At 43.8% G+C, this 23,398-nt stretch overlaps 1 protein-coding gene across 2 annotated transcripts in view; it reads left to right on the top strand.

Moving 5' to 3' along the window:
- The window catches only part of tmem131l (transmembrane 131 like), a 221,938-nt gene extending 200,926 nt beyond the window's left edge, over positions 1-21,012 (top strand). The window contains exons 32-35 of one of the 2 annotated variants that reach the window (XM_070871423.1): positions 3,462-3,579; positions 4,717-4,805; positions 19,103-19,242; positions 20,524-21,012. In XM_070871423.1, the coding sequence (XP_070727524.1) occupies positions 3,462-3,579; positions 4,717-4,805; positions 19,103-19,242; positions 20,524-20,802 (626 nt within the window). In that variant the 3' untranslated portion in view covers positions 20,803-21,012. Of the gene's footprint in view, positions 1-3,461; positions 3,580-4,716; positions 4,806-19,102; positions 19,243-20,523 lie in introns of those variants that run through there. The other variant, XM_070871424.1, reaches the window with a different exon arrangement.
- The last annotated feature ends 2,386 nt before the right edge of the window (positions 21,013-23,398 follow it).

Here is a 23,398-nt window from a genome sequence, read left to right as displayed (position 1 = left end):
ACTAACGATTTTTGCCCTTTAGTGTTCTGCAGCTCTACCCATATAGATTCCACATCATCCAAGCTAATGTCTTTCCTAACTATTGCATTAATCTCCTCTTTAACCAGCAATGCTACCCCACCTCCTTTTCCTTTTATTCTATCCTTCCTGAATGTTGAATACCCCTGGATGTTGAGTTCCCAGCCCTGATCATCCTGGAGCCACGTCTCCGTAATCCCAATCACATCATATTTGTTAACATCTATTTGCACAGTTAATTCATCCACCTTATTGCGGATACTCCTTGCATTAAGACACAAAGCCTTCAGGCTTGCTTTTTTAACACCCTTTGTCCTTTTAGAATTTTGCTGTACAGTGGCCCTTTTTGTTCTTTGCCTTGGGTTTCTCTGCCCTCCACTTTTCCTCATCTCCTTTCTGTCTTTTGCTTTTGCCTCCTTTTTGTCTCCCTCTGTCTCCCTGTATAGGTTCCCATCCCCCTGCAATATTAGTTTAACTCCTCCCCAACAGCACTAGCAAACACTCCCCCTAGGACATTGGTTCCGGACCTGCCCAGGTGCAGACCGTCCGGTTTGTACTGGTCCCACCTCCCCCAGAACCGGTTCCAATGCCCCAAGAATTTGAATCCCTCCCTGCTGCACCACTGCTCAAGCCATGTATTCATCTGCGCTATCCTGCGATTCCTACTCTGACTAGCATGAGGCACTGGTAGCAATCCCGAGATTACTACTTTTGAGGTCCTACTTTTTAATTTAGCTCCTAGCTCCTTAAATTCTTTTCGTAGGACCTCATCCCTTTTTTTACCTATGTCGTTGGTACCAATGTGCACCACGACAACTGGCTGTTCTCCCTCCCATTTCAGAATGTCCTGCACCCGCTCCGAGACATCCTTGACCCTTGCACCAGGGAGGCAACATACCATCCTGGAGTCTCGGTTGCATCCGCAGAAACGCCTATCTATTCCCCTCACCATCGAATCCCCTATCACTATCGCGCTCCCACTCTTTTTCCTGCCCTCCTTTGCAGCAGAGCCACCTATGGTGCCATGAACTTGGCTGCTGCTGCCCTCCCCTGATGAGTCATCCTCCCCAACAGTACTCAAAGCAGTGTATCTGTTTTGCAGGGGGATGACCACAGGGGACCCCTGCACTATCTTTCTTGCACTGCTCTTCCTGCTGGTCTTCCATTCCCTATCTGGCTGTGGACCCTTCTCCTGCGGTAAGACCAACTCACTACACGTGATACTCACGTCATTCTCAGCATCGTGGATGCTCCAGAGTGAATCCACCCTCAGCTCCAATTCTGCAACGCGGACCGTCAAGAGCTCGAGGCGGATACACTTCCTACACACGTAGCGCCCAGGGACACCGGAAGTGTCCCCGAGTTCCCACATGGTACAGGAGGAGCATATCACATGGCCGAGCTCTCCTGCCATGTCTTAACCTTAGATACCCTTAAATTGGTAATAACAATGTTACAGTTCACTTACTGATATAAAAAAGAAAAGAAAAGCTACTCACCAATCACCAGCCAATCACTTACCCCATTGGCTGTGACGTCACTTTTTGATTACTTTCTACTTCTATTTTGCTTTCTCTCCCGCTGTAGCTGCACCGGTACGCTTTTGATAGGTCGCTCCCCTCTCACCAACTGCCGCTGGCTCTCGATCTCCCGCTGGGCTTTTGATAGGTCGCTCCCCTCTCACCAAATGTCCTGCACCCGCTCCGAGACATCCTTGACCCTTGCACCAGGGAGGGCACATACCATCCTGGAGTCGCGGTTGCGACTGCAGAAATGTCTATCTATTCCCCTTACAATAGAATCCCCTACCACTATAGCTCTCCCACTCTTGTAGAAAGTTGAGATGGGAGCATAAAATTAGAAAGATGTTGATAGATTAAGTGAGTGGGAAAAACTGGCAGATGGATTTCAACGCAGTAAGTGTGAGGACCAAAAAAAGCTAGGTACGGTGGAGGTCCTCGTACACAACACAGAACTCTAAATTGTGGTCAGGTACAAGAAACAATCAAAAGGGCTAATGGAATGTTACCCTTAGTTTTGCTGCAGTTATACAAAGCCTTGGGCACCACACCTTAGAAAGAATATATTGCCCTCCAAAGGAACGCGATGCTATTCACCAGAATATTACCAGGGCTCCAAGGGTTAAATTATGAGGCAAGTTGGCAGAAACTAGGCTTGTATTCCTTGGATTATAGACTGTTAAGGGGGGTGATTTGATTGAGGTGTTTAGGATTTTAAAAGGAATTGATAATTGAAAGACACTTTCTGCTGATGGAGTCTAGCACACTGGGACATAGAATAGTACAGTACAGAAGGCGGCCATTCGGCCCATTGAGTCTGCGGCAGTTCTTTCAAAGAGCAATCCAGTTTGTCCCACTACCCCGCTCTTTCCCCATATCGCTAAATTCAAATATTTATCCAATTCCTTTTTGAAGGCTACTATTGAATCTGTATCGTGCATTCTAGATCCTAATCACTCGTTGCGTTAAAAAAAGTATTTCCTCCTGTTGCATCTGGTTCTTTTGCCAATCACTTTAAATCTGTGCCCTCTCGTTATTGACCTCTCAACCATTGAAACAGTTTCTTTATTTACTCTATCTAAATCCTTCATGATTTTAAACACTTCTATCAAAACTCCTCTTGGACTTCTCTGCTTCTCTAGTCTATCCATGTAACTGTAATCCCACATCCTAGTAATTTCTTCTGTACCCTCTCCAAAGCCTTCACATTTTTCCTACAGTGTGGTGCCCAGAATTGGACACAATACTCCAGCTGGGGCAGAATTAGTGTTTTATAGAGGTTTAGCATAACTTCCTGGCTTTATGTACACTCTTATCTCTACTTAGAAAGCTCAGGATCCAGTATGCTTTATTAACTTCTTCCTACCAAATGTATCAACACTCACTCTTCTGCGTTGAATTTCATCTGCAATGTATCCGCCCATTCCCAACAGTCTGTCTGTCGCCTTGAAGTCTGTTACTATCTTCCTCACTGTTTACTACACCAAGTTTTGTGTCAACTGCGAATTTTGAAATTGTGCCCTGTATCCCCAAGTCAGTCATTTAAGGCATATCCTTAAAATCAGAGCCAGGTTATTCAGGAGAGAAGTTGGGAAACACTACGTAACACATAGGGTTGTAGGAGTATGGAACACACACCTGCAAAAAGCAGTAGATTTTAGCTCAATTAATCATTGTAATTCTGAGATCGATAGATTTTTGCCAGGCAAGGGTATGATAAATGGAGTTGGGATACAGATCAGCCATAATCTCTTTGAATGGCGGAGCAGGCTCGAGGGGCTAAATGGCCTACTCCTGTTCCTTGTAGTTGAAATGCTTGGTGCTGAAGAAAATCTGAGCTTCAAATTTTCTATAAATTTATATTTTTCCAGGAACACCAGTGTAACTTTTTTTTGATTATGACGCTTTCATTTTTGCTTGCAGGTCTTTACACAACAGTAAATGGGCAGTGTTTAAAATCCATTCCTGCAAATGGTTTGGCATATCATTCAGGTAATGGTATGCAGGTCAACCCACAGCCAAGTGCTGCTGCTGATTACAGGTATGCTAATTCTGTAAATAGCCATGATTGAAGTGTTGCAACTTAATTTGCATTCATTATTTTCTGCACCTTTGAGCATCTTTTCCATAGTGATACTGGACTTCAGTCTTAACAAAAAAATTGTTTTTTGGAACACTCCAACTTTGGACTGATATGTTCTTTTTAATATGTTTGTTTCTTTGAAAATTTAATTGAACTACTTGGCATGAAACCCCACTCTTTCTCCCCCACCCCCCAATCTATTTCTTCTATTTATAAGCTGGTTATGTTCTTCCTGAGTCAGGTATCTGGTAATGTCGATGTGAAATGCTGCCCATCATATTTGACATGTGTAGTATCCAGGAAATGTGATTTAAATTCTGTATCATGAGGAAGGTCACCTTCAATTTCCTGCCCTAGCACTCCAGACAGGATAAGAGCTGTTGCCAAAAATAGATTTTGAAATAAATCTACAATAATAATTTAAATATAGATGACTATCTGGTCTGGGATTACTTTTTACCTGAACCACACAAGTAATTTTAAAGATGCAGTAGATGTTCATGGATAATTTTTGGATTATTTAATTCTGTATGACTTATTAATGCTGATATAATCAGGATGGCTCAAACTTCAACACTTCAAAGCCTCCTTCATTCACACTGCTCGGCAGGCCAGCACACGATAACCATACTGGGCAGTGTGCCCCTGAACTAATTCTGATCCTGGTAATGAACAGTGTGCCCCTGAACTAATTCTGATCCTGGTAATGAACAGTGTGCCCCTGAACTAATTATGCTCCTGGTAAGCGAGGCTCCCAGTGTAGTGCCGAGCTGTAAAATTATCCCCGCTGTTTTTTGTATACTCTGAATATCTTTTTCTAATGTATGGAAATTAGTCTACTCTTTCACTATAGCTGATGCTCTGTTTACATATTTATGTAGAAATGCTTAATAGACATTTGAATTTCTCTTTGGAGCCATTACAAGGTGCATGTGTCTGGCAGAGTAGTTCATTCATCACCAGCTGATGCAGTCTTAACTTTTAATTTAAATGGCAATGTTAGGCTTCTTGTATCTTTTGCATTGTTACTTAAAATTAAACCTTTTCTATATTTTCTGTAAATTGATATTTGCAATATATTTTACAAATTTTAAGCCATCTTTCCTGGGCCACATTCAACAGTGATCACTGCAGCAATCTCTTCACTATGTTCCATGAGAATGATTTCTCCAGTGTTTCTGAAGGTAAGATATCGGAAACAAATTGATAAAATGCTACCTTGTTCTGCACTGAATGGGAGAGAAATTTGACATTTACCCAAAATGGGCAAGTAATCAAGTTATAACATGACTCTTTAGATGTGCTGGTTATGAATTTCTAGCATATTACAGTAGATGCTTAAATTTCTACTGAGTATTGTGCACGTCGATACTTAAAATATAATGTTTAGAAACCAATAGTTAGGTCCAACAAACTTATTTCTTTGCAATCAATCCTGCCTTGCCATATCTGTTCAATCCTTCTTTGGAAATGCATCCAAATTTCTTTTGAAGCCATTTATTCCATTGCTTCAATAGCTTTTCCTGATCACTTATTCCAGAATTGGATCACCATTTGGCTGAAAAAGCTCTGTCTGACTTCCCTTCTTAATGTTATCTTGTATTGCCTAGTATATACTTTTTAGGTAATTGGTTACTAGAAGTTAGCAAGAGACTTGTGGGGGTGGGTGGGGGGATCCTTTTTCCTCCTTTCTGCTTTGCCTCTACTTGTCACGTTCCCATTTTGCTGAGATTGGTATTAATGTGGAGACCTGAATTCTACCATTCCATGGCACTTTGCTCTTGTAAGGACCCCATCAGACAGTTCTTAATGTGTTGGCATTTATGATGATGATCATATAGGTGTCATCAGTAAGCTTTCATTTTGTTTAAATTTAAAAAAATGCATTTTGGCAAATGTTTGTGTTCTTCAATGGTAGGAGCTGCACTTTGGAATGGAATACTTTATAATTCCAGTCACGTCAGGTACAGGACGTTCAGTTGAAGATTAAAGCTCCATCGACTCTGCCTTGCCTCCAAAGAGCACTCCTACTGCACCAAAATAAATTTTTCCTTTTTCTCATTTTGTGGTCTGAGTAGGATTGCCAGTTTAGTGGCAGTTCTATTCTGTGAATTTATACCCACAAGGATCAAGATTGACATTACCCAGACTCATTTCACATGGGACCTTTGCAAGACTTCACCCTATCACTCTAGACTGGATTTAAATCCAGTTTCGAGAGGCAAAGGGAAAAATGTTTTTAACCCATGCAATCCAGTGAGTTTTTTTTTCTATTTTCTGGGTATTTCAAAGCAATAGAGACATTGCTTCATGGATAGTACTTCAGTAATCTGTTCATTATGAACTATTTAGTGCTGCACTGTTTTGTGCTTTGCATTGGTGCCAGATGTACAGTATAATGCTAATTTCATCATGTGAAAATTGGTGCTCACAGCAAACCTACTGACCACCAGACATAGTAAGTGTGCTAGGCAGGTAGCGCAGGAGTGTTCCCCCGCCGCCCCCCCCCCCCATGAGTTCATCTCGCTTTCGAACCGATATTCACTTCTGAGTATCGGTTAGGACGATGGTGCCTCTGGGGAGTGCAGCCAGAGCCAATTCCAAGGCACCACAGGTGGCTCAGCTGCACAGGGGGGAGGGACAAAGAACAAAAGAGCTCTAGTGATAAGGGATTCTATAGTTAGGGGAACAGACAGGTGTTGCTGCAGCCGTAGACGTGACTCCCGAATAGTTTTGTGCCTCCCTGGTGTCAGGGTCAAGGATGTCACAGAGCGGATGCAGGGCATCCTGTGGTGGGGGGGGGCTGTAGGTAGACAGCTAGAGGTCATGGTCCATATCGGGACTAACGACATAAATAAAATGAGGGATGAGGTCCTACAGGAAGAATTCAGGGAGCTAGGAAGAAAATTAAAGGTTAGGACCTCAAAGGTAGTAATCTCCGGGTTACTACCGGTGCCACGTGCTAATGAGTATAAGAACAGAAGGAGAGAGAGGATGAACACTTGGCTGGAAAGTTGGTGTAGGAGGGAGGGCTTTAAATTCTTGAGGCATTGGGACCGCTTCTGGGGGAGATGGGACCTGTACAAACCGGACGGGTTGCACCTCAACAATGCCGGGACCAATACCCTCACCGGGGAGTTTTGCTAGTGTTGTTGGGGAGAGTTTAAACTAGCTTGGCAGGGGGATGAGAACCCGAGAATGAATTCGAAAGGAAGTAAAGCAGAAATTGGACAGCAAGAATCTAGAAAGCGAATCTGTAAGACAGGAAACAGGGCTTAGTATGTAGTAAGCAAGGAGGTCTTCCTGTGCTGATTGGGATGTGAAGAGAAAAAGATTAATGAAGACTAATGTAGGTCCCTTGCAGTCAGAATTGGGTGAATTCATAATGGGGAACAAGGAAATGGCAGACCAATTGAACAAATACTTTGGTTCTGTCTTCACTAAGGAAGACGCAAATAACCTTCCAATTGTACTAGGGGACCGAGGGTCTAGCGAGCAGGAGGAACTGGTGTTGGGGAAATTGATGGGATTGAAGGCCGATAAATCCCCAGGGCCTGAGAGTCTGCATCCCAGAGTACTTAAAGAAGTGGCCCTAGAAATAATAGATGCATTGGTGGTCATTTTCCAACATTCCATGGACTCTGGATCAGTTCCTATGGACTGGAGGGTAGCTAATGTAACCCCACTTTTTAAAAAAGGAGGGAGAGAGAAAACAGGGAATTAAAGACCGGTTAGCCTGACATCGGTAGTGGGGAAAATGCTGGAATCAATTATTAAAGATGTGATAGCGCATTTAGAAAGCAGTGACAGGATCAGTCCAAGTCAGCGTGGATTTATGAAAGGGAAATCATGCTTGACAAATCTTCTAGAATTTTTTGAGGATGAAACTAGTAGAGTGGATAAGGGAGAACCAGTGGATGTGATGTATTTGGACTTTTAAAAGGCTTTTGACAAGGTCCCGCACAAGAAATTAGTGTGCAAAATTAAGGCACGTGGGATTGGGGGTAATGTACTGACATGGATCGAGAACTGGTTGGCAGACAGGAAGCAGAGTCAGGATAAACGGGTCCTTTTCAGAATGGCAGGCAGTGACTAGTGGTGTGCCGCAGGGCTCAGTGCTGGGACCCCAGCTATTTACAATATAAATGATTTAGACGAAGGAATTGAATGTAATATCTCCAAGTTTGCAGATGACACTAAGCTGGGTGGCAGTGTGAACTGAGAGAACATAGAAAATAGGTGCAGGAGTAGGCCATTCGGCTCTTCGAGCCTGCACCGCCATTCAATGAGTTCATGGCTGAACATGCAACTTCAGTACCCCATTCCTGCTTTCTCACCATACCCCTTGATCCCCCTAGTATTAAGGACTACATCTAACTCCTTTTTGAATATATTTAATGAATTGGCTTCAACAACTTTCTGTGGTAGAGAATTCCACAGGTTCACCACTCTCTGGGTGAAGACATTTCTCCTCATCTTGGTCCTAAATGGCTTACCCCTTATCCTTAGACTGTGACCCCTGGTTCTGGACTTCCCCAACATTGGGAACATTCTTCCTGCATCTAACCTGTCTAGACCCGTCAGAATTTTAAATGTTTCTGAGATCCCTGCTCATTCTTCTGAACTCCAGTGAATACAAGCCCAGTTGATCCAGTCTTTCTTGATATGTCAGTCCCACCATCCCGGAAATCAGGCTGGTGAACCTTCGCTGCACTCCCTCAATAGCAAGAATGTCCTTCCTCCAGTTAGGAGACCAAAACTGTACACAATACTCCAGGTGTGGCCTCACCAAGGCCCTGTACAACCTGTAGTAAGACCTCCCTGCCCCTGTACTCAAATCCTCTCGCTATGAAGGCCAACATGCCATTTGCTTTCTTTACCGCCTGCTGTACCTGCATGCCAACCTTCAATGACTGATGTACCATGACACCCGGGTCTCTTTGCACCTCCCCTTTTACTAATCTGTCACCATTCAGATAATCTGTCTCTCTGTTTTTACCACCAAAATGGATAACCTCATATTTATCCACATTATACTTCATCTGCCATGCATTTGCCCACTCACCTAACCTATTCAAGTCACTCTGCAGCCTGATAGCATCCTCCTCGTAGCTCACACTGCCAACTTAGTGTCATCCACAAATTTGGAGATACTGCATTTAATCCCCTCGTCTAAATCATTAATGTACAATGTAAACAGCTGGGGCCCCAGCACAGAACCTTGCGGTACCCCACTAGTCACTGCGTGCCATTCTGAAAAGTACCCATTTATTCCTACTCTTTGTTTCCTGTCTGCCAACCAGTTCTCAATCCACGTCAGCACACTACCCCCAATCCCATGTGCTTTGACTTTGCACATTAATCTCTTGTGTGGGACCTTGTTGAAAGCCTTCTGAAAGTCCAAATACACCACATCAACTGGTTCCCCCTTGTCCACTCTACTGGAAACATCCTCAAAAAATTCCAGAAGATTTGTCAAGCATGATTTCCCTTTCACAAATCCATGCTGACTTGGACCTATCATGTCACCTCTTTCCAAATGCGCTGCTATGACATCCTTAATAATTGATTCCATCATTTTACCCACTACCGATGTCAGGCTGACCGGTCTATAATTCCCTGTTTTTTCTCTCCCTCCTTTTTTTAAAAAGTGGGGTTACATTAGCTACCCTCCACTCCATAGGAACTGATCCAGAGTCTATGGAATGTTGGAAAATGACTCTTAATGCATCCGCTATTTCCAAGGCCACCTCCTTAAGTACTTTGGGATGCAGTCCATCAGGCCCTGGGGATTTATTGGCCTTCAATCCCATCAATTTCCCCAACACAATTTCCCGACTAAAGGATTTCCCTCAGTTCCTCCTCCTTATTAGACCCTCTGACCCCTTATATATCCGGAAGGTTGTTTGTGTCCTCCTTAGTGAATACCGAACCAAAGTACTTGTTTAATTGGTCTGCCATTTTTTTGTTCCCATTATGACTTCCCCTGATTCTGACTGCAGGGGACCTACGTTTGTCTTTACTAACCTTTTTCTCTTTACATATCTATAGAAGCTTTTGCAGTCCGTCTTAATGTTCCCTGCAAGCTTCCTCTCGTACTCCATTTTCTCTGCCCTAATCAAACTTTCGTCCTCCTCTGCTGAGTTCTAAATTTCTCCCAGTCCCCGTGTTCGCTGCTATTTCTGGCCAATTTGTATGCCACTTCCTTGGCTTTAATACTATCTCTGATTTCCCTTGATAGCCACGGTTGAGCCACCTTCCCTTTTTTATTTTTACGCCAAGGTTGCTAAGAGGCTGCAGGGTGACTTGGGCAGGTTAGGTGAGTGGGCAAATGCATGGCAGATACAGTACAATGTGGATAAGTGTGAGGTTATCCACTTTGGTGGCAAAAACAGGAAGGCAGATTATTATCAGAATGGTGACAGATAAGTAAAAGGGGAGGTGCAATGAGACCTGGGTGTCATGGTACATCAGTCATTGAAAGTAGGCATGCAGGTACAGCAGGCAGTTAAGAAAGCAAATGGCATGTTGGCCTTCATAGCAAGAGGATGAGAGTATAGGAGAAGGGAGGTCTTGCTGCAGTTGTACAGGGCCTTGGTGAGACCACACCTTGAGTATTGTGTGCAGTTTTGGTCTCCTAATCTGAGGAAGGACATTCTTGTTATTGAGGGAATGCAGCAAAGGTTCACCAGACTGATTCCCGGGATGGCAGGACTGACCTATAAAAGACTGGATCGGCTAGGCTTATATTCACTGGAATTTAGAAGAATGAGAGAGGATCTCATAGAAGCATATAAAATTCTGATGGGATTGGACAGGTTGGATGCAGGAAGAATGTTCCTGATGTTGGGGAAGTCCAGAACCAAGGGTCACAGTCTAAGGATAAGGGGTAAGCCATATAGGACTGAGATGAAGAGAAACTTCTTCACCCAGAGAATTGTGAACCTGTGTAATTCTCTACCACAGAAAGTTGTTGAGTCCAGTTCGTTGGATATATTCAAATGGGAGTTAGATGTGGCCCTTATGGCTAAAGGGATCAGGGGGAATGGAGAGAAGGCAGGAGTTGGGTACTGAAGTTTTATGATCATATTGAATGGTGTTGCAGGTTCGAAGGGCCGAATGGCCTGTTCCTGCACCTGTTTTCTATGTTTCTATGGGCTAGACTTTCCACTTCACATCGAGCATCTAAGGCCCATCTATCGCCCAAAACTGACCGATCGCCCATTTTGAGGAAAAAGTGGAAACTAGGCCCAAAACATCGCTGAACAAACAGGTGCCCAACTTTCGGCTCACTCTGCCGAAATGATCGCCCACACAAGGCCCATCCCAAGTTTCGGCACCTAGCATGCACTTCGCTGGGCTGATGCAAGGCCCAAAAGATCGCTGAGAAATAGTTGCTTTTACTGGGCTTAACAGAAGGAAATGGGCACTACGGACTCCATTTTGAAGATCGGAGGAAGGATGTAGGCAATAGAAAAGGAGTTGTTAAATAGTTGTTATTTGGACAGTTATTTAAAGATAATTCAAATCCGGGTATATATAATATATATTGGGTATTGTATAGGCATTTTTTTTGAAAAGTGACTGGTTTCCAGCGTAAAGAGATTCGTTTAATTTAGTGAAAGTAATTATTGATAGTGATATGGGGCCTATGCTTTCCCTGCCATTACTTGTAACTGCTCACACGCTGGTTACTGAAAGGATCAATCGAAGAGGTGGCAGAGTCATGCGTAGACAGAGACGATGACAGAGGAGGCGACCGTACAGCCAACAAAAAGGTACTTGGAAAAGCAACCTTACCTGAACTTGTCTGAAAACGCTTGTCTTCGGAGGCTGCTATTCCGGAAGGTGGTCATCGATGAGATATGCCAACTCGTCAAGGGTGATCTGCAGCCTTCCAGCATCATCAGAACTATACTGTCCGTTGAGGTAAAGTTTACTGCTGTCCTAGCCTTCTACGCATCAGGATCTTTTTAGGCTTCAGCTGGCGACATCTGTCATATCTCTCAGCACGCTACACACTGCTGCATTCGACAGGTGACTGAAGCCCCTTCCGCTCGCAGGATGGACTTCATAAGCTTCCCAATGACCAGGGAGGCACAGACCGAGAGCGCTTTGGGTTTCTACAGGATATCACACTTCCCCAGGGTACAGGGAGCAATAGACTGCATGTACATTGCCCTGAAAGCACCCTTAAAGAACGTGGAGGTGTTTCGTAACAGAAAGGAGTTCCACTCCCTAAATGTGCAGCTTGTTGTCGACCACAACCAAATAATCATGACAGTAAATGCTACATTTCCTGGCAGCATTCATGATGCGCACATCCTCCGTGAAAATGCTATCCCTGACCTGTTTGTCAATCAGCCAGAAGGTCACGGTTGGATGCTGGGGGATAAAGGGTATGGCCTTGCCAGTTGGCTCATGACCTCTCTGCGTAATCCCGTCACTGAAGCAGAGAAGCATTATAATGCAAGTCACATAGCGACACGCTTCAGATGCCTGGATCATTCTGGAGGCAGCCTACAGTACCACCCTGAGTTTATTGTGGTGTGTTGCATGCTGCATAACCTAGCTATAAAGAGAGGACAAATAATGCCAGATCAGGCTGCAGGTCCACCTCCAGAAGGAGATGAAACAGAAGAGGCAGCCAGCGAAGATGAAGAGGAGGAACAGGCAGGCGAGGACCTAGGGGAGCGCATCAGCCTGGCGATCTAGCACCGGTACCACCACCCCCTCCCGAAGACCAGTAACCAGTGGCAGTTACACGGCTGCTAAGCTGTTGTGTCAGCAACTCATTAATGAACGCTTTGCATGAACTATTATTATGGATATTCAAATGTTCATTTACAGTTAGGGTTAATCAAAAGTTTTATTTGCGTGGGGTTTCATTTTTGTCTTGCCTGCACTGGCATCGGCATTAATGCTTAGTTTAAGTAAAGTACGGTTATAATTTTTTAAAAAACTGAACAAATAAGGACGAACAACTGTAAATGTTATATGAAAATGTTATCCTTAATGTAACTGAGAAGGCACAACAATTGTTGAATTAAAGAATTTTTTTTATTAACACAACGAACGAATGAATTTAAAAAAAAAATTAGTTAATAGCACCCTCCCTACCCCTGCCACCCTTCCCCCAAACCCCAAACAACCATGAACAAATACATTTTTTAAACAACAAAACACAATTTAACAATAAAAATACTTGCCTCTCCCTACCTGCAGCCACGTTTCCCTCCAGGTCCTTTACCACCCAGTGTTCTTACCCCACCCGCCCGTTTTGGTCTACGCAGACCGACACGAACGCGTTGTTAGTGTGGGACGGCAAGACTTCCTGCCGTGGTGGAGGTGAAGGAGTGGAAGTAGAAGCCTGAGGCTCCACTTCCGAGTTAGGAGGAACTATGTCCTCCGTACTCGCTTGTGTGCTCGATATGTCTCTGCGAGCCGACACGACACCTCTGGGTGCAGCGCCGTGTCCAGCCAGCAACGCATGCCAAAGGGCATTGGTTGCGGCGATCTGCTCACATATCGCCTCCAACGTCTCCCGTGCTATCTGGGCTTGCACGGAAGACCAATTGGGGAAGTTCGTGCTGGACTTGCTCCAGGTTGTTGGAAACTGGCTCCAGTTCGTGGAGAAACCTGCAAGCCCCTGGATAAGATCGTGACCGAGTCCCTGCACAGGGATATCAAGCACTCCGTCTGCCTCTCTGAGGTAGGCGATTGCTCACCCCGCTGTCCCGACCTCCGTGGGGTCGGCATTTGTAAAATTTCGCGCCTTGGCGTCGTCACCTGCACACCGCTTGGTCCTGGTGCCTCATCCATCTCAATAGAAATGGCCGCAGGTCCCCCCACACACACACGCACAATTTCCTCCTCTTGCTCTTGCTCCACACTATCTCTCGCCTCTTGTTGCTCCTCTTCCTTCTCTGAGGTAATTGATGGTGCAGGAGGAGTGGATGGCTCCACTGACACAACCTTTTCAGGTTGACCTTAAAAAGACACATGACATTTCTAAACAACTTAGGACATTAACGGTGCTCATTAATTGTAACCATACATATCAATATTTTTCAATAACCCATAACACAACAATCCTTTTCAATGCCCCATATGCACAAGGGTTCAACAGCGCTGCCATGACATCATTTGTACATCAAAAGTATATATCATACTGCATTATAATTGCAGGACATTACATGCGTAACTAAGATTTTTAAGATGTCTTTAATAATATTTGACACATTGCACAGTTCCCATTACTCACGAGACTCGAGGGTGGGTTTGGCCACACCACAGGTTGTGACCGAATGGCTGTCGGTTCCCACTAAGGCGACCGTAAGCTCCTCATACTCTGAGAGCGGCTGTACTTGAGCAGAGCCACCACTCGTCCTCTGCTCTGTGCGATTGATAGATATCTTCTGTAAATGATAAGATGGCATGGCATAAGCTAATGGACTTGGTAATAAACATTTAAGAATGACCTTTAAATGTTTGATTAGAAATTTGCATTGCATATGAACAATATTTCATCATATAAAATTCAACTTAGTGTTAGGATGCATAAATTAATTCATAATTTAATTAATATAAAGAAATGACATTCAAGATTCCAATTAAAATTTGCATGCATCATTAAAATATTACATATGTAACATTTAAAATATAACCTGCAACTTACTCTGGCTGCTGCCAAAAAGCTGTTCCACCTTTCCCTGCACTGGTCAGGTGTCCTTATTTCATTCGATGTCCATGTAACAACATCAGCAATCTCCGCCCATATTTTGCGGTACGCACTGGTTGGAAGTTTCCCATGTCCACCCCGTGTCAAGTCGTCCCACCTGCCACGGACAATATTCACGAGGGCCTCGGCCTCCTCGCTAAAGGGTTTAGCCCTTTTCCTCTCGCTATCACCCTCCATTTTAAATTGTAAGTATATATTACAATATTTGAATATCAGAAATAATTATAATTATTTTCAGTTCAATTCCATTCAGTTCACTACAAAGTAATATAAGATTAATTATTTTTCACTACAAATACTAGCAACACTGCAACCAGCCCAACAAATCTTCTCTTCCTCCCTTCCTTCCTTCCTTCCTTCTCTCGCGCTCTCTCTGACCCTCCCTGTGCTTCTGAGCATGTGTGATGACCCCTGACCCCTCAAAATGCGGCAACGAAACTCGACCACAAAAAAAAATCCAACACATGCGCAGAATAGCGTTGCTAGGAAAGCTTTTTTTTTTAACTTCTGTTTTCGATGAGCGATTGTGAGATTGCCGAAAAATCACCGCCCATTTGACATCGCCGGGGTAAGACCGAGTGGAAAATCGCAAAAAAAAACATGGGCCTTGTGCCAGCGATCAGCAAGGCTGAAACGTCCCACATCGCTGGAACAAGGCCGATTTTTGGGGGCCTTAGCCACCCAGTGGAAAGTCTGGCCCTATGTTTCTATACTTTAATGCAAGGAGTATAGCAAATAAGGCGGTTGAGCTAAGAGCACAGGTAGCCACTTCGGAGTATGACATTGTAGCCATTACAGAAATATGGCTGAAAGAGGGGCAGGTTTGGCAGATCAATATTCCTGGCTACAGGATTTTTAGACAAGATAGAGAGGGGGGTAAAAAGGGCGGGGGGGGGGGGGGGGGGGTTGCAGTACGGATTAAAGAAACTATTACAGCAGTGAGGAGGGATGATAGAGGGATCATCAAATGAGGCCATATGGGTCGAATTGAAAAATAAAAAAGAGGTGATCACACTGCTGGGCGTGTATTATAGACCCCCAAACAGTGGGAGGGAGATAGAGGAGCAAATATGTTGACCAATTGCTGTGAATTCCAAAACCATAGGGTAGTATTAGGGGACTTTAACTATCCAAATGTTGATTGGGAGAAATTTAGTGTAAAGGGTATAGAAGTTGCGGGATTCTTGAAATGCATTCAAGAGAACTTTTTTAGTCAGTATGTAGCAAGCCCAACACGAGAGGGGGCTTTCTTGGATTTAGTTTTGCGGAATGAAGCTGGGCAAGTTGAGTGGGTGTTGGTGGGAGAACACTTGGATGCCAGTGACCATAATTCAGCCAGATTCAAGTTGGTTATGGATAAGGACAAGAATAGGCCTGGAATAAAAGTTCTGAATTAGGGAAAAGCTAATTTTGCTAAGTTAAGGAGTGATTTGGCCATAGTGGACTGGAAACCACTACTTGTAGGTAAATCAGTGTCGGAACAGTGGGAGGCATTCAAGGAGGAGATCCGGAAGGCTCCGGCCAAACATGTGCTCTTAAAGAAAAAGGCTGGGAAAAATAATTCTAGAGCCCCTGGGACGTCTAGGGACCTACAGGGGAGGATTAAGGACAAAAGGTACGCTTATGTCATATACCAACGGTTAAATACTATAGAATCTTTGGAGGAAGTTAGAAAGTTCAGAGGCAAAATTAAAAAGGATATTAAGAATGCTAAGAGAGAGCACGAGAAATTCTTGGCCAGTAAAATTAAGGAAAACCCTAAAATGTTCTATAAATATATTAAGAGTAAGAGGGTAACTAAAGAAAAGGTAGGGCCTATTAGACCATGAGGGTAATCTTTGTGTGGAGGCGGAAGATGTTGGTAGGGTTTTTAACGAATACTTTGCATCTGTTTTCACAAAGGAAAGGCGTAATGCAGATACTGCTATCGAGGAGGAGTGTAATATTCTGGATGAAATAAATAGAGGGGAAGAATTAAGGGGTTTAGCAGCTTTGAAAGTAGATAAGTCCCCAGGCCCGGATGAAATGCATCCCAGGCTGTTGAGCAAAGTAAAAAATGAAATAGCAGAGGCCTTGACCATCATTTTCCAGTCCTCTTTGGATCTGGGCATGATGCCGGAGGATTGGAGGACTGCTAATGTAGGGAAAAAGGGATAGGCCAAGTAATTACAGGCCTGTCAGCCTAACCTCAGTGATGGGAACATTATTGGAAAAAATCCTGAAAGACAGGATAAATCTGCATTTGGAAAGGCAAGGATTAATTGGGGACAGTCAGCACGGATTTAAGGGGAGATTGTGTTTGACTAACTTGATTGAATTTTTTGGGGAGATAACCAAGAGGATCGATGACGGTAGTGCGTACGATGTAATATATATGGACTTTAGCAAGGCTTTTGATAAGGTCCCACATGGTAGACTGGTCATGAATGTTAAAGCCCATGGGATACAGGGCAAAGTGGCGAGTTGGATCCAAAATTGGCTTGGAGGTAGGAAGCAAAGGGTAATGATTGATGGATATTTTTGTGACTGGAAGGATGTTTCCAGTGGGGTTCCGTAGAGCTCAGTACTGGGTCCCTTGCTTTTTGTGGTATATATCAACGACTTAGATTTGAATATAGGGAATATGATTAAGAAGTTTGCAGACAACACTAAAATTGGCTGTGTGGCTGATAATGAAGAGGAAAGTCATGGGCTGCAGGAGGATATCAATCTACTGGTCCGGTGGGCAGAGCAGTGGAAAATGCAATTTAATTCAGAGAAGTGTGAGGTAATGCACTTTGGGAGGGCTAATAAGGAAAAGGTATACACATTAAGCGGTAGGCCACTTAATAGTGTAGATGAACAAAGGGACCTTGGAGTGCTTGTCCACAGATCCCTGAAAGTAACAGGCCAGGTGGTTAAGAAGGCATATGGAATGCTTGTCTTTATTGGCCGGGGCATAGAATATAAGAGCAGGGAGGTTATGCTTAAATTGTTTAATACTTTGGTTCGGCCACAGCTGGAGTACTGCGTGCAGTTCTGGTCGCCGTATTATAGGAAGATCGTCATTGCACTAGAGAGGGTGCAGAGGAGATTTACTAGGATGTTGCCCAGAATGAAGAATCTTAGTTATGAGGACAGATTGGATAGGCTGGGTTTATTCTCATTGGAACAGAGGAGGTTGAGAGGAGACCTCATTAAGATGTACAAAATATTGAGGGGCCTGGACATAGTGGATGGTAAGGGTCTTTTTCCATTGCTGGAGGGGTCTATTACGAGGGGCCATAGTTTTAAGGTGGTTGGTGGAAGGTTTAGAGGGGATTTGGGGGGGAGGGGGGCTTCTTTACGCAGAGGGTTGTGGGGATCTGGAACTCGTCTGGAAGAGTGGTGGATGCAGAAACCCTCACCACTTTTAAAAGATGGTTGGATGGGCACTTAAAGTGCAGTAACTCGCAGGGTTATGGACCTAGAGCTGGTAAGTGGGATTAGACTGGATGACCTTTTGTTGGACGGCGCAGATATAATGGTAAGTACTGCAGGGAATAGAATACAGCCAGGGTGATCTGGACTAGTTTCGATCGGCTGGATGGGTCGGAGAGGAATTTTCCCGGATTTTTTTCTCCCTAAATTGGCCTGGGTTTTTAATCTGGTTTTTGACTCTCCCAGGGGATCACATGGCTCCGGTTGGGGTGGAATGGAGAATGTTTCAGTATAAGGGGTGTCGCAGTTGTGTGAGGCGGACTGGTTGGGCTGGGTGCTCTTTGCCTTTCTGTCATTGTTCATAGGTTTATATGTAACCTTTAGGGCTGCAGACCAAGGGCCATGTGGCTCTTTGTCGGCTGGCGTGGACACGATGGGCCGAAATGGCCTCCTTCTGCGCTGTAAATTTCTGTGTTTCTAAGTGCACCACCAGCACTACAGCTGATTCAGCATCAATAGAAAATAGGTGCTCAGTACTTTGCAGATGTTGAGGTTTCATATGCACAGGCCCATAAGATTCAAACAAACTAAGCTATTCGAGTATGAGATGTGTTTTGCTGTTTCAATTTGTATTTTAAGAATTCAAAGACATTGCTTGCACTTTTTTATTTGTATGATGTGCAAAAGTTGATCTTGATGGTAATGTCCTAATGCAGGAGTGTCCATTCTGCAGCCCTCGGGCTACATGGAAAACCTCTGGAAAAGTGGCCCTAAAAGCCCAGGCAGCTGATAACTTATTTGTGCTTGGCCCTAAGCTCTGGCATTCCCTCCCTAAACCTCTTTCCCCCCCCCCCCCCCCCCCCCCCCTCTCTCTCTCTCTCTCTCTCTCTCTCTCTCTCGCTCCTCCTTTTAAGATGCTCCCTAAAACCTATCTCTCTGACCAAGCTTTTTGTCATGTCATATCTCCTTCTGTGGCTCGGTGTCAAAAAATGTTATTGATAACACTCTTGTTAAGCACCTCATGACGTTTTGCTACGTTAAAGGTGCTATATAAATGCAAGTATTGCCTGTATTTCTTATTTGCTGGTTTGATAATTGAATTTTATGGGTATGACTGTTGGGAAAGGACTGTTTCTAGTACAGTTGTCCCATTTGGTAGGTACATCTAAAATCAAAACGTGACTTGTTTGTATCGGCAACTTAGGATGGATACAAAATCAGCTTAATTAGCTCCTGAAATTAGCTTAATTTGTTTTATTACTTTAGAAAACCGTAAACTATTTGCTTTGTCCCTTCAAAGATTAATAGCCAAAATGTGTTTTTGAAATTTCTTCATTATAGGCAACCTCAATTTACATCACCCCTTTACTTGTACTGAAGAACAAAATGCAGCATTTACTGATCCGGGCTACGCTGTCACTTGGACCACTCTGGAGGTTCCCTCTAGCTGGAAACCTTCTAATTATGTCAGCACTCCTCCCGTAAGTTGTCTCGCTGTTAAGCTTGTAATTTGAAGGTCGCTGTTGTGTTGAATCATGTACTAAAATTAGTATCGCAATCATGAAGTATGTGAATATTATGCAACTGGGGACAATTTTGATGTACAGTTTCACAGTACATGCAGTTTAACTTCAGTTGTACACAGTGAAATATTATTTGCAGGGCAATTGGAAGGAACTAAGATTTTCTAAAACGTAAAAGAAATGTGTAAATATATAAAATTGGGGAAGTATTCGAGCAGAAGTTCTGTAATCAATGACAATTTTATTAATCTATAATGTGCGGATAAAACAACGATTAAAATGTAAGTGTCAGATAATGGCCTGGAATTTGCCGTCAGCAGTAAAGTGAAGGCGTTCGCTGCTGGCCCCGAAGTACACTTCGTACAAGGATCATACGATCCTGTCGAGAACTTCGGGTTTTCCGACCTTAACTTCCGTTGATTTGAATTGAACGGGGATTCCCTTGTGTGAGCTGCTGTGATGTCAACGGGCTGCCTAGGGCAGAATTCTCCCAGCGAACAAGGAAGTGAAAAAGTTCTTAAAATTCTAACTTTTGAAACATGTTAGTGAGAACAAAGCAAAGATTGAAGCTCTCACATGGGGAAAAGACAAACCTGAAATAAAGATGGATAAACTTTAAAAAAAACATGTAAAACATTTTTTGAAAAGTTTCTTAATTTTAATTTTTATTGCACAGTGCACAAAATTGAAATTAGTTTTTCAGGCCCTGAGCATTATTACTGCTAAACAAATGTTATCAGAACCCCAGTTCCACCTAATCCCTTTGGGTCTAACTTTTAGCGGGGAATTTAACAGCGTACTTACTGTGGAAGAGCTGAAGTTTTCGTTACTTTCCCTAATTTTGGCTGATTACACAGATTGCTGGCTCGGGGCGGTGGGGCACAGTGCAGCCTGTTTCGGAGCTGTCGATGACTGACCGCAACTTCAGGGTTTCTGACTGCGAGTACGCCAAATTCGGAAGTTGCAGTTAGTTGCAAAGGCGGAATGATGGCGAACACCCCCAGGTGGTCGTCATCCCGACTTCAAATTCCAGGCCATTGTGTTTAAATATCGAGCTCCTAATCGCTTTCAAAATGAGTAAATTTTTACAAGTCTAGGAACATTTAATTTACTCCAGACAAAATCTGAAGTAGTGTTGATTTTGATTTTTGTTTTGTTAAAGGGAAACAACTCCAGTCCTTTTGAGTTAAATTGTGAATAGTTGAGAGCATTAAAACATTTTCCTTTTTTTTCCCCCAGTCCTACCTCTCAGGCACCAGAAGTCTGTCCCCTATGTCTGGACTGTTTGGATCCATTTGGACCCCACAATGTGATCCTTACCAAAGCTACTTCACAATTGATAGCTCCGTCTCGCATGCATCAGTTACTGAAGATTTGGAATCAACGTGCACTCAAGAGCAGACATCCAGTTTTGATCCTTTTGGCACTTACATGAACCTGCACATTTGGAATTCTTCCCCTAACCGCATTTGTAATTCTCAGCTCTCTAGTGACTCTGGGTATTATGGGGATATTTGAATGAGGTTTTTAAGTGGGTTTTTTAAAATAAAGGTGTGCATAGAAATGGGTAAGATCCGTTTAAGATTATTTAGGTGACTTAAATCTTATTTTTTTATTTTTTCTGATTGACTGACTAAATGTTTTATACTGAGGAAATTGCACTTAATATGGAAACAAATTTATACCAAGATTTTTTTAATAAAAGTTTTCCATATAAAGGATCACAAAAAATAAAGTAGCTTGTGGGAAGTGCATTTTTTTCTGCATTATAGTATCTCAGAAATTACTGTACACACTTATTTCATAGTGTCCGGAATGGCTTTCGTCATATTGCTCCAACGGTGTCCATTACATTATCCACTAGCCATATGTGGCTAATTCCATTTTTGATTAGTAAATGAAGTGAGTAATAGACACCATCCTTGGACATCTGATCTCAATACAGGTACAATGCCTGAAATCCGACAACCTCAGGACTGAGTCCATGTCGGTTTTTAGGTTTTGCCAGATTTTGGACAAGAAAATCAGTAGTCCCAAATCTGACAACCTCAGGACCGAATCCATGCTGGTTTTTGGGTTTTGCCGGATTTCGGACCGCTCTGTTGCGCTCCCCGCTCCCCGCTGATTCCCTCTGCTCCCTGCCACTCGCTGCCCGTGGCGTGCCCTCCCCCTCCCCCGGCGCTGTGTTTTTTTTTACTGGTTTCCTCATCCCTCACCGCCCAATGTTGCCATCTTGGCTGCCTCAAAAATGACAGTTTTTCGGACAATTCTGGTTTTTGGAATTATGGATTTGGGACGTTCTTACCTGTACTCTTATTTGCACGGGGTATGCATGTGTTCGTTAGCCACTTTAAGGGCTCAAGTTTCGGACCCCTGCTAGAACGGCACACATCGGCGAGGCCCGCCTAATTTGTAGAACAAAAATTATGCCGAATACTTCGCGATTCTCCGATATCTGTAGGCCCATTTCCACCTCGGCGCGGCGCAGCAGGAGCTGCTGGGGGTGGAGCTACAGCCCTGCGCCAAAAACAGTGCCGGCAGCTGCCAGCGGCTCCTGGCCCTCCCAGCGCGTCCTATCTCCGGGTGACAACCCTATCCCTGGCCGAAGGGACGTCGACCCCTATCCCAGGCCAAGTGGCCTGACTCATCTTACCTCGTCGGCGGCGCCCGCCCGGTATCTCGCTGGGGGCAGGCCCCGCTCGAAGTCCTTCGTGGGAACCTGGCAGCGGGGGGCCCGTTCAGCCCCGCTCTCTTTTTCCCCCCCCTGTTCAGCGCCCTTCAGCCCCTCTCCTCCCTCCCTCCCTCCATCCCCCCCCCCTCGCTATCAGTGTCAGAGAGACACTGACAGAGGCAGAGAGAGACACTGGGGGGGTGGAGGGGGCGTCCCAGCACGCTGTTGGAGGGCTTCCAGTGCTGCAGTCAGTGAGGTTGAAACGTAATTTTTTATTTATTGATTTTTTTAAAAAATTTTGATTTATTGATTTATTTATTATTGATGATGGCTCTTTATTTGTAAAAGTGAAGTGTTTAATGTTTGTAAACCCCCATTCTCCCCGCCCCCCCCCCCCCCCCAATCTCGTTCCCTACGTCTTATTTATAAGTGTAGGCAAGGTTTTTCTGAGCATACAAAAATCTACACTTACTCCATTCTAAGTTAGTTTGGAGTAAGTTTTGGCTGCCTAAACTTGCAAAACAGGTGTAAGTGGCTGGACACGCCCCCTTTTGGGGGAAAAAATCTGTTCTAAAATGGAACTATTCTAACTCAATAGAACTGGAGCAAACTAAATGCTGAGAATTGCAATTTCTAAGATGCTCCATTCTAAACTAGTTGCTCCAAAAATAATAGGAGCAACTCAGGCCAAAACTTGAGCCCTATATGTTTGTTGGTAAAATGCTAAGATGCAAAGCAGTATGTGTGAATGTTTTTTAATCATTGTGTGTGTGCTCAATTTCCTTGGTTACTGCTTATTGGTTATCTACTAAGATGGTGTGTAACACGGGTGAAAAAGCCAGACTTCAGCGCCATGGAAACACCAGAAGAAGGGAGCTGTCTTCATGATTAGTTCGACCAATTGGAATAACTGTTCCAGGCCAGCCGAAGAAAGCAAGTCCAACCAGGATTGAGCAGCCCCAACAGAGCACGTCATGGCAAAGGGGCAGCAGCATCCACTCACATTCTGAATGGAGAGCAGAGGCGGGTCTGGCACGACTCCTTATGCGAGTCAATAATCACTCCGATGAAGTGCCACTCTTAACTCCTGGAGAAGAATCTAGAAGCAGCACTAAGATGTGTTGTCTGATAAATTCATGCCAAGATTCCAAAGTTTGGTGAATAGACTGCAAAAGTTTGCACTGAATGGTGGTAGATGTTTAGTCAATATATAGTGAATTACAGTTACCTGTAATGTATGCAAGACATTTTCTACTAAAATTAATGCATGTGGCTAAAATGGAATTACTATAGCATGTGGTTGGTCAGCAATTTCTATTGGACACAGCTCTAACAGCTTCTACTACACATCTTAAAAGGATATTGTAGTCAGATTTGTTGAAGCTTTTTAGTGATATTTATTTATACAGTCTACAGTTAATTTAAAGTTATTTAATTTGAATT

Source organism: Pristiophorus japonicus, chromosome 2 (genome assembly GCF_044704955.1).
Source record: "Pristiophorus japonicus isolate sPriJap1 chromosome 2, sPriJap1.hap1, whole genome shotgun sequence".
NCBI classification, from domain to species: Eukaryota; Metazoa; Chordata; class Chondrichthyes; family Pristiophoridae; genus Pristiophorus; species Pristiophorus japonicus.
The sequence above is the reverse complement of the archived record's forward strand: the minus strand, read 5'-3'. Positions and strand labels throughout refer to the sequence as shown.